General features: G+C 46.0%; 1 protein-coding gene and 1 long non-coding RNA gene across 2 annotated transcripts; one reads left to right on the top strand and one right to left on the bottom strand.

Annotated features, from left to right (window-relative positions):
• Nucleotides 1–3,430: 3,430 nt before the first annotated feature.
• On the bottom strand, nt 3,431–11,693 carry LOC131909079 (histo-blood group ABO system transferase 1). Its single transcript, XM_059260363.1, has 3 exons — nt 11,585–11,693; nt 10,950–11,084; nt 3,431–4,594 (listed from the first exon to the last, which is right to left on the bottom strand). Exons 1-3 carry the CDS (start codon nt 11,617–11,619, stop codon nt 3,904–3,906), a joined length of 861 nt encoding a protein of 286 aa, XP_059116346.1. The 5' UTR covers nt 11,620–11,693; the 3' UTR covers nt 3,431–3,903.
• Nucleotides 11,518–17,969, top strand: LOC131909081 (uncharacterized). The gene is made up of 2 exons (XR_009378736.1): nt 11,518–12,509; nt 16,932–17,969. It is a non-coding gene; the product is annotated as an uncharacterized LOC131909081 (long non-coding RNA).
• The last annotated feature ends 778 nt before the right edge of the window (nt 17,970–18,747 follow it).

Here is an 18,747-nt window from a genome sequence, read left to right as displayed (position 1 = left end):
AATTTTATGAAGATGATAGAGGCCTTTAAAGAGGAAATGAAAAATCCTCTTAAAGAAATTGTGGAAAAGGTGCCAAAGCTACACAGAGCAACCCTGTCTCGTTTAAAAGAAAGAAAGAAAGAAAGAAAGAAAGAAAGAAAGAAAGAAAGAAAGAAAGAAAGAAAGAAAGAAATTGGGGGGGAGAGCAAAAAATTGGGGAAAAAAATAATTCCCTTAAAGAAAACCAAGAATAAGAGGAGAAGTTTGGGAAGAGAAGTTCAAGGAGCAAGAAAAGCAGAGAGGACACCAGGGGCCAGTCACCCAGCTACACAGCAAGCCATGAAATAGGAAGTAAAGAACGGTGTACAGAATAGAGAAATATAAAAGCCCAGAGGCAAGCCCTGAACCCAGAACCAAAGAAACACACCCTGACCCTGAAACCAGAGTCAGAGAAACACACTTTGTCCCTAGAATCAGAGACAGTGAAAGAAATATACCCTGGTCCTAAAATTAGAGCCAAAAGGCTAAAAAGGACCAATGAAAGAAACACAGTTTGACCCTGAAATCAGAGCCAACTCTGTCCCTCACCAATCCCTGAGCAGGAAAACTAACCAAATTCTGGGCAGAAAATCTTCTCCCTGGAGAAACACTGCCCCTAGGAAGCCCTATATAAGCCCCTCTGCCTGTTCAGTTGTGGATTGTGCTTTCCCTGCCGAAGCAACCACCCTCCTGGACTCCTTCCCAAATAAATCTCTTTCTTAAAAGAGTCTTGGGTGAAGATCTTCATCCCCTGGCACAGAACAGAAAAACATTGCTGAGATGTCCCTTAGGGGAGCTGAGCAAGGCTGAACAGAAAAAGTAACAACTTTTCTGTAGAGCTGGAGGAGATTGCTACATTTCTGCTGGGGTTTCCCCTTCAGCAGAGTGAAGCAGAAGAAGCAACATCTTGGCCTGAGAGAAGAAGCAGCAGAGCTCTCTCTGCTGGGAAGCCCCTTAAGGAAAGTGAGAGGTGGAGCAAAGCTCAGCTGTAACGGCTTTCTCTAGAAGAGCAGGATTGCTATATATCCTGCAGGAAGACCATCTGCCACCCACCACACCCCAGCCTCAGGTATCACCTGACTTTGCGACAAATCAGGATACCTTTTCGACAAATCAGGATACCTTTTCCTCCAGAGATGAGCTGTCTATTGTGGCTACAGCCTCCAGAGCTGTCCTATTGTGGCTCCACCATCCAGAGCTGTCCTATTGAAGCTCTAGGTATACCCTGGCTTCCCAACAAGTCAGGATACCTTTCCTACCAGAGCTGAGCTGTCCTATTGTGGCTCCAGCCTCCAAAGTTGTCATATTGCAGCTCCAGGTAAAGCCTGAGTTCCTGACAAGTCAGTATACCTGTCCCTCCAGAGCTATAACACTTGCACTATGCAGACCACATTTCCCTGCAGCCTACAGATACTAGCAGGCACTGTACCAGGACTATGTGGGTGAGGCTATGACAGGCTCCCTGAGCACTGCCTGCTCTCCCACAGCTCATGCTCTCTCCCCGACTTGTTATGATATATTACTTGGGGACCCTGAGGGTATCCTGTGCTCTTAGGGAACCAAGTTGGTATGCTGGACAGATGCAGCGGCGAGCTGGCAGGTGACCCACTCCATGCGGGCATGGTGGTGGGGTGGTGGGTGGACATTCACAACCCAGACACTATATCCATGCAGAAATGGTTTATTATAACAGAGAGATGAAGAGAAGAAAGAAGAGAGAAAGAGAGAGGGAAAGAGGGAGAGAGGGAGAAAGAGGTGCACACCTCATGGGAATGAAGGGAGAGAGAGAAAAGGGTGGAATTCTTCATTAAGGAGGCTTCTTATTCAGGATGCAGGGCAGCCCCAACGGGAAGGATCAGAATATTAATACCGCTAATCTCCCATTCCCCTCCCTTGGGCTCCCTGATGCTATCTGGGGATGAAATAGCTGGTCTTTAGGTGTCCTGAGTCAGGGAAATGACAGACACTTAGAAATTAGAGACTTCAGACATCAACGGACAAATCTCCCCAACCTCAAAGGAATACACCTAAGTTGCCTTTCCTTCACACCTCCCCCATGGCTTCTAGATGTCTTCCTCACTTCCCCACAGTGCATGATCTCCCTGCCCTGCCTTCTTCCCTTCCTCAAAAGCCATAATGTTGGCTTCCTTGATTTTCCAGGTTGACTGAAATCCCCACTCTTTCTTAACTACCAAAATCTCTAAGGTCAAACAACTCTCCTGCCCTCAAGGAACGTTGTCTACATCCTGTACTTTATCATTTTAGAGATCCTTCAGAAGTTCCAAGAATTTAGAAAATTTACCAACCACAGAAGAAAAGGTAGGACACCACGCTCTACTTTGCATGTTGTTGGAAAATATTTTCAGTGTCTCACTAACACACAAAGAATAAAAGTCAACTTATCAAGGCAATTTCTTTTTGGAAAAGAATGTTCCACCACACACAGAGAGCAAGCACACCAGGCAGGAAGTTCACATGTTTTTGTGGTAACACAGTTCATGACTCTCCCTTATCCCACTGGTGGGAGCCAGACCTTAGAATTGATGTGATTGGCTAATTCACATTTTAGCTAATTCATAATTGCTGAAAAAGGGAAGGGATGATAGGAAGCTGTCTCAGGAGTGTGTCCAGAGCTTGTCAGACAGTAAATACATGAGGTGTCAAGATGGGGGAGGTTTATGGAATATTGGCCATTGGCACTTTATCCACCTCTAGTAGAGGAAAAAAGAATCTTGCCATGTGTATTGACAGACAAAGAACTCATGTGAATCTCCATGAGTTCCAGGACATCCTGGTCTAGTAGCAAATTCCAGTCAAGCCAGGGATACATAGGGATCCTGTCACAGAAAAAACAAAATTCTCATAATGTGAGAAATGGAAAACCAGCTATGCACACAGAAGACTTCAGGACCCAGAAATCATTTTGGAACAAGATAAATGGGGTTTAAAATAATTAAGAACATCAGAGCAAGGTATGGTGACATGCTTGTAATCCCAGCATTCTGGGGGTAGAGGCAGGAGGATAGGAGTTCAAGGCCATCCTTGGCCACATAGTAAGGCTGAAACCAGCTGAAGCTACTAGAGATTCTGCCTCAATAAAAAAAAAAAGCAACAATACACACCAGTACCATCCCCCCCCTCAAAAAAAAAAAAAAACAATGTAAAATTTGAGGCTGGGAACTGAGTTTGATCCCAATATTGAAAAAAAAGTATCAACATTTTTATATTGGAAATTTCAAATGGAAACTAGAGTATAAAAACAATGTAGTGGACCTAACACTCAGCAAGTTCAATCATGTGTCTCTAGGAGAGAACCTGGACTTCAGTTCTGACTTCAGCAACCATGAGGCCCCGAGTTCAATCCTAAGTACCTCAAAAAAGAAAAAAGGAAAGGAAAATGAAAAACCTCCTATATCATCTAGAAATACATTTATTCCCAGAATGGAAAACTAGGTATTCCCAAATGAACCAAAAATGAGCAGAGGTGATGGTCACAGGGTGCTGATCTGCCAATTTGGGCTGAACAGGAGCTAAGTACCTCTGTAGCCTGCAGGCTGTGACTCTCCCTGCCCTCTGCCTATTCCTAAGGGCACTGGCCATCTGTCAAGCCTCCCAGCAGAGGAAGGCACATGCCTGTGTGAGGATGCTCAGGCCTTCAGGTAATTGCATGACAGAGTTTCTCCCATATTCTGAAGGCTCTGGCTACCATTTCCCTGAATAGGAGATTAGGGACACAGTGGGAGCTGAAGGCAGCTGTCACTCCAAGGGCCCAGTGTGTGGTGAGGCAAGTGATACTGGGTGCTGGACTCTGAGTAGGGGAGAGGGTGACACTTCAGAAATGATGTGTCCCTGGATATAGGTCTGGCCTCCCCAGTAGGAATTCAGCTATCGGTTCCTGATTGCTTGATGGTTCTTGGGCACAGCCACATATCTCAGCTTCTTCATGATGGAGGGCCAGCCTAGCAGCTTCTGGTCCCACACATACTCTGGGGACAACACCTTTGTAGGCTTGTGGTATAGCAGGTACTTGTTCAGATGGCTCTCATCATGCCACACGGCCTCAATGCCATTGGCCTTGTCCTGCACCATAGCCTCATGACAGGCCTTGGTGAGATGGTGCACCTCCAACACTGAGCCCCCAAAGAAGCCCCCTGCATAGTAAAAGTCACCCTCATCCCGGGGGATGTAGGCCTGGGACTGTGGCCGGCGCTCATAGGTAAAGGCCTCTCGGCTGCTCCTGTAGAAGCCAGGATGCAGGGTACCAAAGAGTGCTGAGAGAATCTCCACACCCACGTGGTCACTGAACTTCATGTCCACATCTGCACACACCAGGTAATCCACCTCATGCAGAAAGCGCTCCTCTGAGAAGTGGCTGATCATCTCCATTCTGTGCATGGACACATCCTGCCAGCGGGTGTAGTTGCGCACAGTTAGCACCACCAGCTTCCGTCCTGCACCCAGGGGCACCTGCGGCACATCAGCTGGACGGTCAGTGAAGACATAGTAGGTGACCTTGTGTCCCACCATGAAGTGCTGCTCTGCTGTCTCCAGAAAAAGCTTCAGGAACACCACATACCTGTGAGGGAGGACAAAGGGGTATGGAGAGCCTTAGTGCAGCTAGGTCAAGACTTGCCAGGGCAGGTCCAGGCTGCAGAATCCATGGCTACCTGGAGGCTTGAAGCAGCGGCATCCCCCACTGTACCCCTGTCCTGACCAGTCTGCAGGCTGTACCTCACCTCACCCTTCTTTACTGCAGAAGGGTACAACATCAGCACCACATCTTAGCAAGAAATGCTGAGGCAGAGGCCTGGAAGGTTTCAGCCAGGCAGCAGGGCTGACTTCAGATGCCCTGCAGGTATCTCTTGTCTTGGCAGTCCCCTAAGCAGGCCAACTCTCCATGTGTCTGTCGCCCCCCCGCCCCCCAATAATGTCAGCTCCATTCTAAGACATTCCACACCTCACACCCTTGAATTGTCCTGAGCAGAGCCTGTGCTCACAGGGCCCCACTTTCTAAACCCTGGTGGAACTGGATGGATCCTCAAGGGCCTGGTACCTGCACCCCTCCTTTGTGGCACTCTCCAGGGCCTTGTCTCAGGAAGGGAAGGGGTCTCTATATCTCAGACTTTCCTCCTCAGAAGCTTGAAGGTGCTGTGGACAACCACTCAGTAACACAATCATGTCTCTAAGGGTCTTCCCCCATGTACTCCACCAGAGCAAGAATCAGTCTCACAGAGTAGGCAAGGAAGGGGAGACAAGAACCCTAGAAAGAAAGCCAAGCCTAAGCCAAACCCCTAAGCAAAGAGCTTCTGTCTTAGTTACAGTTTTTATTGCTGCGAAGAGACACCATGACCATGGCAACACTTATAAAGGAAAACATTTAATTGAGGTGGCAGCTTACAGTTTCAAGGTTCGGTCCATTATCATCATGGTGAGGAGCATGGCAGGCTGACTTAGTGCTACAGCCAAGAGTCCTACATCTTGCAGGTAACAGGAAGTCAACTGAGACACTTGGTAGTATCCTGATCATAGGAAACCTTAAAGCCTGTCCCCACAGTGACACGTTTTCTCCAACAAGGCCATATCCACTCCAACAAAGCCACACTTCCTAATAGTGCCACTCATTTTGGGGGCCATTTTCTTTCAAACCACCACATTCCACTCCCTGATTCCCAAAGGCTTGTAGCCATATCATAATACAAAAATTCATTCAGTCTAACTTCAAAAATCCCCATACTCTATCACAGTCTCAAACTTGTTTCAAAGTCCAAAGTCTCTTCTGAGACTCACAGCATTCTCTTAACTATAATCTCCTATAAAATCAAAATCAAAAAACAGATCACATACTTCTAATATATAATGGCACAGGATGTCCATTACCATTCCAAAACTTAGGGAAGAGAGCATTGTGAGGAAATACTGGACCAAAGCAAGACCAAAAACAAGCTAGACAAACTCCAAACTCTGCATTTCCATGTCTAATGTCAAAATGCTCTTCAGATCTACAACTAAGTTCAGTTTTGTGAACTGCAACGTATTTCTTTCTCTTGGGCTGGTTCCACTCCCTATTAGAAACTCTCCTCAGCAAGTCTCCTACAACTCTGGTATCTCTAACATCTTGGGTTCTCCAAGGCACTCCAGGCTTCAACTTCACAGCTTCACAAAATGGCCTCTCTACTAGGCCTCCATTCAGGACTGACTCCCTGGGCATATGCCTGGCCACGGTGGCTTTCTTTATGTGCAGAGGCAAATTCCATAATCTCTTTCTCCTATCCTTAACTCTAAAGTCAGAACCAAGTGGCCAAAGCTGCCAACCTCTGCTATTTATTGGGGCTAGAACATGGCCGCCTCATTCAATTACATCTTCACCAGCATTCTGTCCTTCACTGCCTAAACTTGGATGTTCTGAAACTTGCTCTGTAGTCCAAGCTGGCCTCAAACTCAGAGATCCTCCACCCTCTGCCTTCTCAATACTGGTATTAAAGGTATGCACCGCCACAGCTGGTTCTAAGCTTTTCTTTAGTTTCTTTCCACAAGTTGGAAACTTAGCTCAGTGGGATCTTGTCCTTGTTCTTAATCTGTTTATATCCTTGAACAGAGGGATTAGCTCCATTCCACTTCCTGGTACTCTTTTTCTCCAAAAATTGTACATTTTGTATTTTTTCTTGTTCAGCTTGCTTCTTTTCATAATATATCTTCATTATAGTTAACACTAATAACAATACAATAGAGTCTATACTAAGCTGTTTTGAGATTTCTTCTGCCAGTGGAATTGATCCAAAACTCTTCACTTTAGCCTCAGGCAGACTCCTCTGAAAAGCGCAAAAGGCAGCCACTTTCTTCAACAAAATATCACAAGACCAGCCTCTAGTCCACATGCTAATATTCTTCTCCTCTGAAACATCTTGATCCCCAAAGTTTATTAAATCAATTCAGCACCACTGTCTTCTATGCTCCTGATACTTGGGCCCGTTAAGCAGCACTTAAAGCATTCCACTGCTTTCCTAATCCAAACTCCCAAAGTCCATATTACTCCAAACCAAAACATGGTCAGGTCTATCACAATACCACAGTCTCTGATACCAACTTCTGTCTTACAGTTTTTATTGCTAAAAAGAGACACCATGACCATGGCAACACTTTTTTTTAATTAAGAAAATTTTTTCCATTTATTTTACATACCCATCAAAGATCCCCCTCTTCTCTTCTCCTATCCCCAGCCTTCCCCTCCCAACCGACCCCCCAATACTCCCCACAAGAAGGCCAGGGCCTCCCATGGGGAGGCATATCCAATACAGGCAAGTCCAAGACCTTCCCCCTGCCTCAAGGCTGCACGAGGTGTCCCATCATAGGTAGTGGGCTCCAAAAAGCCCATTCATGTACCAGGGATGGATTCTGATCCTACCACCAGGGGGCCCCCCAAGCAGATCAAGCTACACAACTGTCTCCCCACGCAGAGGGCCTAGTCCAGTAGGCCCTAGTCTATGCAGGCTCCACAGCCATTGATCTAACTTTCATGAGTTCCCACTAGTTTGGTTTGGTCATCTCTGCAGGTTTCCTCAACATAATCCTGATGCACTTGCTCATAGAATCCCTCTTCTCTCTCTTTGACTGGACTCCTGGAGCTCTGCCTGGTATTTGGTTGTGGATCTCTGCATCTGCTTCCATCAATCTTAGGAGAAAAGCTCTGTGATGACAGTTATGTTATTCACCCCGGTCTGATCACTGGGGTAAGCCAGTTCAGTTCAGGCACACTCTCCACTATTTCTAGTAGTCCAAGCTGGGGTCATCCTTGGGGATTCCTGGCAACTTCCCTAGCACTGGGTTTCTCTATGTCCATGATATCTCTCTCTATCATGGTATCTCTTTCATTGCTTTCCCACTCCATCACTGTTCCAACTCAACCTTCCCTTTCCATTATTTTCTCATCCTCTATGCCCTACCCTCTATTTCCCTACCCTCATTCCCAGTTTACTGATGGAGACCTCATCTATTTCCCCTTCCCAGGGTGATCCATGCATCCCTCTTTGGGTCTTCCTTATTAGCTAGCTTCTCTGGAGTTGTGGGTTGTTGTCTGGTTATCCTTTGCTTTACATCTAGTATCCACTTAGAGTGAGTACATACCATGTCTGTCCTTCTAAGTCTGGGTTACCTCACACAGGATGATATTTTCTAGTTCTATCCATTTGCCTACAAATTTCATAATGTCATTGTTTTTCTCTGCTGAGTAGTATTCCATTGTGTATATGTGCCACATTTTCTTAATCCATTCTTTAGTTGAGAGACATCTAGGTTGTTTCCAGGTTCTGTTTATTATGAATAATGCTGCTATAAACATAGTTGAGTATGTGTCCCTGTGGTATGATTGAGCATTTCTTGGGTATATGCCCAAGAGTGGTATAGCTGGGTCTTGAGGAAGATTAAGTCCCAATTCTCTGAGAAACCGCCACACTGACACACTGATTTCCAAAGTGGCTGTACAAGTTTGCACTCCCACCAACAGTGGAGGAGTATTCCCCCTTGCTCCACATCCTCTCCAGCATAAGCTGTCTTCAGTGTTTTTGATCTTAGCCATTCTGACAGGTGTAAGATGGTATTTCAGAGTCATTTTGATTTGCATCTCCCTGATGACTAAGGGTGCTGAGCAATTCCTTAAATGTCTTTCGGCCATTTGAATTCTTCCTTTGAGAATTCTGTTTAGCTCTATAGCTCATTTTATAATTGGATTGTTTATTATTTTGATGTCTAGTTTCTTGAGTTCTTTCTACATTTTGGACATCAGCCATCAGATGTGGGGTTGGTGAAAATCTTTTCCCATTCTGTAGGCTGTCATTTTTTCTTATTTACTGTGTCCTTTGGACCATAGCAACACTTTTAAAGGAAAACATTTAACTGAGGTGGCAGCTTACGTTTTCAGAGGTTCAATCCATTACCATCATGCTGGGGAGCATGGCAGGCAGACTTGGTGCTGGAGCCAAGAGTCCTACATCTTGCAGGCAACAGGAAGTCAACTGACACTCTGGGCAGTATCCTGAGCATAGGAAACCTCATAGCCCACCGCCACAGTGACACACTTCCTCCAACAAGGCCATACTCACTCCAACAAAGCTACACCTGCTAATAGTGACACTCACTTTGGGGGCCATTTTCTTTCAAACCACCACAGGTTCTATGTCCTCTCCCAGCCCAAGAAGTTTTCACCTGTTTCAGGGCTGTTCCTCTATTCATGGCCACCATGTGCCCCCACCACGGAAACAAGGATCCCCATCACCTGACACATGTCCCAAGCTTCTCCAATTCAATGTCAGAAACAGGCAAGCAGCTGTTTTCCCTGTGCAAAGGTGACAAGGGGACTCCCAGCTAGTTCCCTCAGAGGCCTTCTTCCCACAGACAGAGCACCTACCCACTCCTGGCAGGGCTCTTGCTCATGTACCCAGCAGCACCCAGACAAGGTAATGTTTGTGTTCTGTTATTGCGAAGTCCTTTATCCCTAGGAACTCCAGGTATTCTCAAGATGCCTAAGATCCCTCCAGCTACGCTCCAAACCTCTCTCAAGTCTGATTGGTACAAAGGCCTCAGAGCTATCCTTGGCTCTGCACCAAGTACCACACCCAGTACGGCAGGGAAAGATAAAGCTCCTCCTTTCTCATATGCAAACAGCACAAATGACATCTCTCAGCCCCCCACAGCCTTCCACACTGTAAATCTTCCCTGTCCTGCTCCCCACAGGCTTTCACAGGGAAAGTTTCTGGTCTGTGGCCTAGAGTCAGCCTGACCCAGAGTCTCAAGGCTTCATGGGTCTGCTACTCCCTGCCCCAGGGCTGAGGTTAAAGGTTTGACCCAACCCTTGCTGTCCACCTGTCCTCCATCTGAGCACACATCTGTTGTGGAATATCACTTTAACTATGCAAATATCTGTTACATTTGTTTATGATGCCTTTGTTCAATTATGTAAGATTTGTTACATGTGTTACCTTGCCTGCCTAAGGCACAGATTGGTCTAATAAAAAGCTGAGCAGCCAATAGCTATGCAGAAGAAGGATAAGTGGAGCTGGTGAGCAGAGAGAATAAATAGGAGAGAATAATAGGAGGAAGAGAGAACTAGGGAGAAAGAGAGGGACATGCCCAGGCCCGGAAGCCAAGCAACAAGAAGTAAGTAAGATATACAGAAACAGAGAGAGAGAGAGAGAGAGAGAGAGAGAGAGAGAGAGAGAGAGAGAGAGAGAAAGGTTAAAAAAAAGACCCAAGAAAAAACATAAAGAGAAACAGATGAAAATAAGAGATAAGCTAAGGTCATGCATTTGAAACTAATAATAAGTGTCCATGTAATGTTTTGAAAGGTGATTGGTGGCCCAAAAGAGAAAGCCTGATACACACATCAGTGGCCACAGCTCTGATGGTATTCTGTCCCTAACTGCCACCATTGGGGATGAGTATACCCACCTGAAGTGTGTGCTGGGGGATAGAAATGGCACATGGCTAAGAGCACAGAGGAAAGGGCAGCTGGCCTAGGGCTCCGGCTGGTGGCAGAGCTGGTTTCATTCACCTGTGAGCCCAGCAGAGATCAGGAAAATAACAGAGTGAACCAACCCCACCCCCACACATATTAAATACAAGAATGGCACTTGGTATGCCTGGCCTCTACCTTGACCATTGTATGTGTGCATAAGTGCATGTGTGAGTGTGCCCATTATATATAGTCATGTTTACTTGTCTGTGTGCCTGTGTGGAAGCCAGAACTTGACTTCAGTTGTCTGCTTCTGTCATTCCTATTTGTTATTTGGATCCACTTGTCTCTCCCCTCCACCCACAGTGCTGGGATGACAGGGGCATGCCACCATGCACAGCCTTTACATGGGTGTTAGGAATCAAACTCAGGTCCTCTGAAGCAAGTGCTTTACCCACTAGCCATCACTCCAGCACCCACTGCTTACTTTTTGATGGCAAACACGGTCAGTCCAACTGTGATGTTGTGAAGCCTGAACTGCTCATTCAGTATGTCGATGTTGAAGGTCCCCTCCCAGATGATGGGAGCCAGCCAAGGAGTCAGGACAAGAACATCTTTCCTACTACATGGGGACAAAGCCACAGTCCACATGTGACCAAACATGCCTGCAGGAACCCTTCGCAGATTCCACACCCTCAGCTGCCCCAGGGCTGCCCACCCTCCCCAGTGGGGCCTGGCCAATCAGCAGCAGCTCTCACTGACTACCCCCACCCCACTCCACCAAGCATTAAAAACAACTGAGTTTACAGCCACTGCAGCCACCACATCTCTGCAAACTGATGACAGAGACAGGAAACAAGAAGCAGACCCCAGATGGGAAATGACAGACAGGAGATGTTCCGGGCTCCAGACCCGAGTCAGACAACCCTCGGACTCTGACAGAGTTGTGAGCTGAGGGCAACGAGAACCACAATCAGGTCTTTGGTTTTTTCTGGGTTTTGTGTTTTCCAGTGCTGGAGACTGGCCCAGGCCTCAGGTGGGCTGCTGAACTATCCCCACTACAAGCAAATCCTCCTTTAGTACCTTTACAGCACTTCCCATGCACTGACTAAATCTACTCACCTGGGTGTTAGCACCTTTGGCTGGGCATAGGCCATCCTGCAAAAAGACAACACCAGAACTCAAGGTGACAGGAAGGTCCCTGGAATGCATGTCACTGGCAGCTCTGCACCAGGCAAACAGACTTGCATGAGCAGTGGCAACCAAGCCACTGTGTACGTCCATGACCCTGGGAGCAGACGATGGGCCGAAGCAGGAAGATCACAGTCTCACTTGACATAAGGTAGGGAGAGGAAATCATGACACCCCTCCCCTTACTTAGGGCTGGGAGATCTAAGGACTACTTTAATTCACAAGCCGGAAGAGAATGAACATGTCTGTCCCTGGTAGATGCCGACCATCCGACCTGGGCCTGCAGCCTGCCTTGGTCCTCTCTTGGCTGGTGGCACAGAGTCCTGGCTCTCTGTCTCAGTCAGAGACCAGTCCCAACATCAGTGTGAAGTTCCCTCAAAAGGTCAGGCCCCAAGGGACAAGAGCCACTTCTGCTAGTAAGCTGCGTTCTAGGATGGCCTGTGGAGCAGAGAGCAGGGCTGGAGAGACGCTCAGTGGTAAGAGCACTGGCTACTCTTGCAGAACAACGGGATTCCATTCCCAGCACCCACATGGAGACCCACAACTGTCTGTGACTCCAGTTCCAGGGGACCTGAGGGCCTTTTCTGGACTCTCTGCGCAAGGCACAAATATGGTATACAGACATACATGTAGGCAAAACACTCATACACATAAAACAAAATAAATATTTTTTTTAAGGCAGTGAATGATCCTTAAAAAGAACACAGAAAATTTCTACACAGGAATGAGGCTTGAAGACACCTCATCACCTTGAGGAGTAAGTCTGGCTAGCCAACATAAAAGAAACCATACAGGACCCCATCCCTGGGAGGCACTACTGCAGAGTGGCCATGCTCAGAGGAACAACACAGAATAGGTAAGGTAACTGCCAGGACCTGCAATACAGCTGGGCAATGGGGGGTCGATGTCTGATGGACTCAGTTTACAAGATGGACTGTTCTGGAGATGGGTGGTGGTAGTGATAGCTGCACCACGGCATGAATGTACCTACTGCACTGAGCTGTTGAAATGGTGAGGATGGTAAACTCATGTGTTTTGCATGTTGCCATGGAAATGGGGTGCACAGCTGCAAACTCAGCTCTGTACCAGATGAGCCAGGCTGGCTCTTTAAAAGCCAAATGACATGTAGTTAGTGAACACAAAGTGTAGGGCTATGTTCTCCACTCTGGGTGCAGGAACAGACTTCCCAGCTGCCCATACTTACACACACACACACACACACACACACACACACACACACAGCCCTCCATCCATGCCCTTGAGCCCAGATCTGTAGACCCCGTGTGAGGACAGGATACCTTGACAGGGCTACAACTCCCCGGTCATCCAGCTCTCCGACAGTTATGCTGTAGAAGGAAACACAGGAGACAGGTTTATACCAGGGATACCAGGGGGTTTAGGGGTCGGGAACACAGAGCCCGGAGGAAGGGGAGTGGTGCCTGAGCATACAGTAAGGTCTGTTACAGTTAAAGAACAGCACCATTGTGATCACCCCATGCACTATGCCAACAACATGAAATCAAGCATTGCCATACCACAGATTCAAAAGTCAAACACTGTGGTCAAGGTTCACTGCCCCACACTGACCAGCCACTCCCTAGTGGAGCCTGAGCAGAAAAGGAGTTCCAGAACACAGAAGATTCCCAGCCCCTTCCATCAAGAAGTGGAGCCTAGCCGGGCGGTGGTGGCGCACGCCTTTAATCCCAGCACTCGGGAGGCAGAGCCAGGCGGATCTCTGTGAGTTCGAGGCCAGCCTGGGCTACCAAGTGAGTTCCAGGAAAGGCGCAAAGCTACACAGAGAAACCCTGTCTCGAAAAAAAAAAAAAAAAAAAAAAAAAAAAAAAAAAAGAAGTGGAGCCTATTCCTGTCCTTGAAGACATAAACTGAGGCAGCAGTGCCTGGATGAATTTGAACCCGGCTTCTGACAAGTTGAACTAACGTGCAATATGGTCACTGGTCTAGAACCGTCCAGCCAGGCATACAGAACCTCAGTCTACACAGGGAGGTCCCAGGGACAGGCACTTCAGCTGAGGGCCACCCTCAACCACCAGAAATGTGAGAGACCTCAAGGGAGACCCACAAAGCTCTGCACAGCAACCCCAGGGAGCTCTGGAGAGAGTCATCAAAGGTGTGACTGCCTCCCAACACAATGAGGGGGAGACAGAGTGCTCTGCAGCAGTGGAAAACTGACACAAGAGGGAACTGGTGGGAACAAAGAGCAGGTGGGGGCAGTGTAGTCTAGTGGGAAGCACAGCATAGACAAAGATCAAGGCCAGCCCCACTCAAGGGCATGCATGACTTGTGCAGGAATGCAGAGGAGGAGGCAGGATCTGATTTCAGAAAGCCTCCTACCTTCTGTGCTAAAGGATCATTAGCTATAGTAAGGAAAAAATGGCTGAGACAAATGGACAAGCATGTGGCTGATACAAGGCTACAGCAGGCCCAGGAAAGCAGAACAAAGCTCCAAAAGGCAGACTGACAGGATCTGGGACTGTGGAGATGGAGGGACCTCCAACTTGCATCTCTAGGTAGAACGCGAAGACCTGGCACTCATTAGGCTGCTGGGGAGGTGGGTGGGGAAGAGAAACTGTTCTTGGGGCTACCCAGGCAGGTACAGAAGGGAGGATGAGGCTGAAGCCAGAGAAGACAACAGTGTTCCCGGAACACACACACCCTTTAGAGACAACAGGCGGCAGCTGAGATTGCTCTGTGTAGCCTAGGGTAGGACTAGACCCATCCATGTAGAGGTACAGGCAGAGGCCACAAGACATCATGAAACAGAATGTTCATCCAACCAGTAACACATCCCCCACACACAGACATACGCACATATGACACCCACACACATTTGACACACAAACATGACACACACACATATACATATATGACATACACACATTTTACACACAAACATATAACACATGCACACACACACACACACATACACACACACACACATACACTCACCTAGTCACAGGTCCTGGGTTTCCCAATTCCTGGCTTCTGTGGCTCATGAACCCATAGCTGTGGGAAGGACATGCATAGGTCAACTGTTCAGGACACAGATCTGAGACTGGCTGGCTGTCCCTCTTCCCAAATGCACCACTGTACACAGTGAACACAGATGTTCCCAGGGGGGATACAGGGCCAGGTGACAGGACTAAGCAAGCTCACCCTGCTGGAAGAAGAGGTGGCAAGAAGAAGGGCCTTGGGGACAAGGCCTGCATCTGGACAGACACCTGAAACACTTACAAACAGCTCCTACTCCATGCCAGTTACCTACAACCCAAGACCACATCTAATATGGGATGTCCTTCTGTACACTGTGAATATGTGTTGCTATCATTGGTTGATAAATATGCTTTGGCCTATGGCAAAGTAGGATAGAGTCATGAGGGAAATCCAACTAGAGATACAGGAGAAGGGCAGAGTCTGGGAGACACCATCCAGCCACCCAAGGAACAACATGTCAGTAGATGGTTAATGCCTCAGCCACATGGCAATATTTAGATTAATAGATATGGGTTAATTTACATATAAGAGCTTGCTAGTAATGGCATACCAACACGGGGCTCTAGAATTTCCATAAGGCCTGAGAAAGCTTAAAAAAAAAAAAAAGGATATGGCTACTTTAAGAGTTTCCCTTGGACAATGAGCCCTTGAGCAGCTAGTACATTAAGTAGGAACAAAAAACTAAGTAAATATGCCTGCCACAGTGCAAGCATAGGCATTCTAGAGCTCTAGGAAGGTTTAATTCAGTTCTTGGTCATGAACCTGCAAGTGGGCTGTGAGCTTTATGCTTGACTTTCATGACCTGAGAAGCAGGCAGAGCCAGCCACCAAAGCTGCAGCAGAGGTCCAAGCCTCTTTGAAGCTTTAAGGTTTGCTCACATGGTTAAAAAAGGCTAAAAGATATACAATAAAAATAGGTCCAGATGGAAAAACCTCCAAATGGGTTACAATGTTTTTGATAAATGCACATAGGCTTGGGAGAGAGAGGAAAAGGGATATAGACAAAAATAGAAAGAAAGAAATAATTTAAAAAAATAAAATCTTTAAAGAGACAGTAAAGCTAGGCAGTAGTGGCGTACACCTTTAATCCCAGCACTCGGGAGGTAGAGCCAGGAGGATCTCTGTGAGTTTGAGGCCAGCCTGGTCTACAGAGCAAGATCCAGGAAAGGCACAAAGCTACACAGAGAAACCCTGTCTCAAAAAAACAAAAAAAAAAGAGAGAAAGAGAGAGAGAGAGACAGTAAAAATAGTATAAAAGAAAAAAGCCATGAAAAGATGGGAAATACACAGGGAGTCTGGATCCTGAAGAGTATTATGTTGATTTTGAATTTTTTGATTGTTGAAAAGCAAAAGACAGCTGCTAAGAAACCTAGAATTGAAAGAAAGACTGATAAAATATACCAACCTAAATATTTTTAAATGCCTTACCTTAAAACAAAAGTCAAAAAATATATTTGTAAAATGGATCTTAAAAGATGAATTGCTTTGGAGAAGTGGCTTTGCTTTTGTTTCCACAAGAAACAGGAGGCTATGGATTCATTCCAGGTTAAGATGGACCAGATTTGAATAAGGGAGACCTCCTGAACCTTTACAGGTTATTTCTATCAACAAAGGTTATAGCTGGTCTTCCCAGGACTTGGCCATTATCTCATATTTTCTCAGGGACCCTAAAGATACTTCATCCACAGAGAGCAGGAAGCAGTTTGAAGAAAATGACTTCAACATTCCCAAGAGATGGGGAGTATGGGTGGTTTTCAGTTATTTGGTGGGTTATGAATGTTTGTTATGTTTAGGGGAATATAGGAATATAGGATAAAAAGACAACTACTAATCTCAGGTATTTTGAATTGGCATGGGTTTTGGTATAGTGATACAAATTTAAAGTTAATTTGGTACACTGTATGTATGTTTCTATTCTTGTTTAAAGGATTTTTGTATATTGATACAAATTTAAGGTTGTTTTAGGTACAACATATTTATATATGTTTCTACCATATATATATTTCTACTCTTATTTAAGGTATTGTACCTATGCAGTTCATTTAAAAACATAATGTGAAATTCTAGTTTTTGAAAGCTATTATCATAAACTATTTAGAATAATCAAGAAACATAGATCAGTAGTCAGTCGTTTATAGCAGTCAAATCTGTAGATATGTTAGACATGTTTCTAGATCATACAGAGATATATTTTAGATAGATAAATGGTCTTCAGATAGTTCAAAGACCTATAGAATATGGCATTTGAAATGTTTTTGTTAACTTAGGGTTTTTCATGACAATGAGATACATCTGCTCCTGGCAGCAACAATAAAAGGATGATGGGCATCGAAGAAACACCATTGGAATTTGCTTTCATTGTGGCAAGATTAGCCATTTGGGCAAGAACTGCTTTTGGCTTGACTGCTTGACTGTATGCTGTATAAACTGGACATGCAGAACACACAGGAAAGTGACTACTGAACTTTGCCAAAACAAGGTGGGATGGTCCTTCAGGGATTCCTGCTTCACAGAAGAAACTGACAGACAATCTGTAGGACACAGAGAAAAGTGACTGATGCACTTTGCCAAAATAGGCAGAACAGTCCTTCAAATTTCCTGCTTCACTAAAATGTCTACCAGATACTCTAGGCCTATAGGCTAAAGATGGATACCCCAACATTGCAGAGGAAATTTGGGTGACTGTCCAAGAAGCCAGATGTCTCTGTCATTTCTAGAGTTTTGAAGGGTGCTTGCAATGCACTTCCTGTTTATTCAGGTAACACTTCTGGGTTCTTTCATGGAATTAAAGACTAGATAGTTATAGTTTTTTTGGTTATGATAAAAGATAAATTAGATATGAAACTTTAGACTCACAAAGATAGGATATATGAGAGTATTTTCATTAATTTTGCAAAATACAAATTGACTAAATATTATAACTGTAATTTTTGCTTGATAACTGTTTTATTATATGTAATTTTACTATGTTAAAGTTAAAACCTTCCTTTTTGGTTAGACAGAAAAGGGGAAATGGTGTAGGATGTCCTTCTGTATGCTGTGAATATGTGTTGCTCTCGTTGGTTAATAAATCTGCTTTGGCCTATGGCAAAACAGAATAGAGCCAGGTGGGAGATCCAAGCAGAGATACAAGAGAAGAAGGGCAAGGTCTGGGAGACACCATTCAGTCACCCAAGGAACAAACTGCAAGCAGACTGGAACACCACAGCCACATGGCAATATTTAGACTAATAGAAATGGGTTAGTTTAAATGTAAGAGCTAGCTAATAATAAACCTGAGCCATCAGCCAAGCATTTATAAGTAATGTTAAGACTCTGACTGATTATTTACAAGCAGCCATGGGACAGGGAAGGACAGAGAAAAACCTTCAGTTACACACATTAGGGAGTATTTCCAAGTTGTGTTTGCAAAAGCCCCAGTAGACATGGCAGTGTCTTTGCTCTGTGAGTGTTCACAAACTGTCTGCATCTAGAGAGGGCTGCAGTCCAGACCCCAGGCCTGCCTTCCTCTCCTTCTTCAGGTCCACCCTCACAGCTAGGGCCAAATGACTGGGCACCCAGCCCCATCCGTGGAATCAGAGGGAGACATCTGTCCTGCAACTGAGCCTGCCCTATAGGGACAAGCAAAAGCTGGACATGCCACTGTGTGAGTGGCCAAGAGCACCCTCGTCACTGCCGTGGTAGTGGGGATGCTCAGGGCTCAGGGTCCTCATCAGGGTCTCAGGAGCTGTTCCTCACCAGCCTGGATTCTTACCCAAAGAACACCAAGACAACCACTATGAGGGGAAGGATTCCGAGGTGAATCGAGTAGCATTTTGGTCTTCCTGAAAAACAGCAGCACAGGATCCAGTTACTCACCCCCTTCCCAGACCAGACTCCCCTCCAGACCTTTCCTAAGATTCAGTGGTTATCCTCAGAACCACAGCCACCACTGTGCCGTATCTCAGGAAGCCCCAATCCAGCTGGAGCTCCAGCCTGCTGAGCACTCAGAGGGGAAAGAAGGTTGGTTAGTTCCAACTTATGACTCCAGCTGCTCTCTTGACCCTCAAGGTCTCCTTGGGCCCCCATGCCCTCATGACACTG

Source organism: Peromyscus eremicus, chromosome 4, assembly GCF_949786415.1.
Source record: "Peromyscus eremicus chromosome 4, PerEre_H2_v1, whole genome shotgun sequence".
NCBI classification, from domain to species: Eukaryota; Metazoa; Chordata; class Mammalia; order Rodentia; family Cricetidae; genus Peromyscus; species Peromyscus eremicus.
The sequence above is the reverse complement of the archived record's forward strand: the minus strand, read 5'-3'. Positions and strand labels throughout refer to the sequence as shown.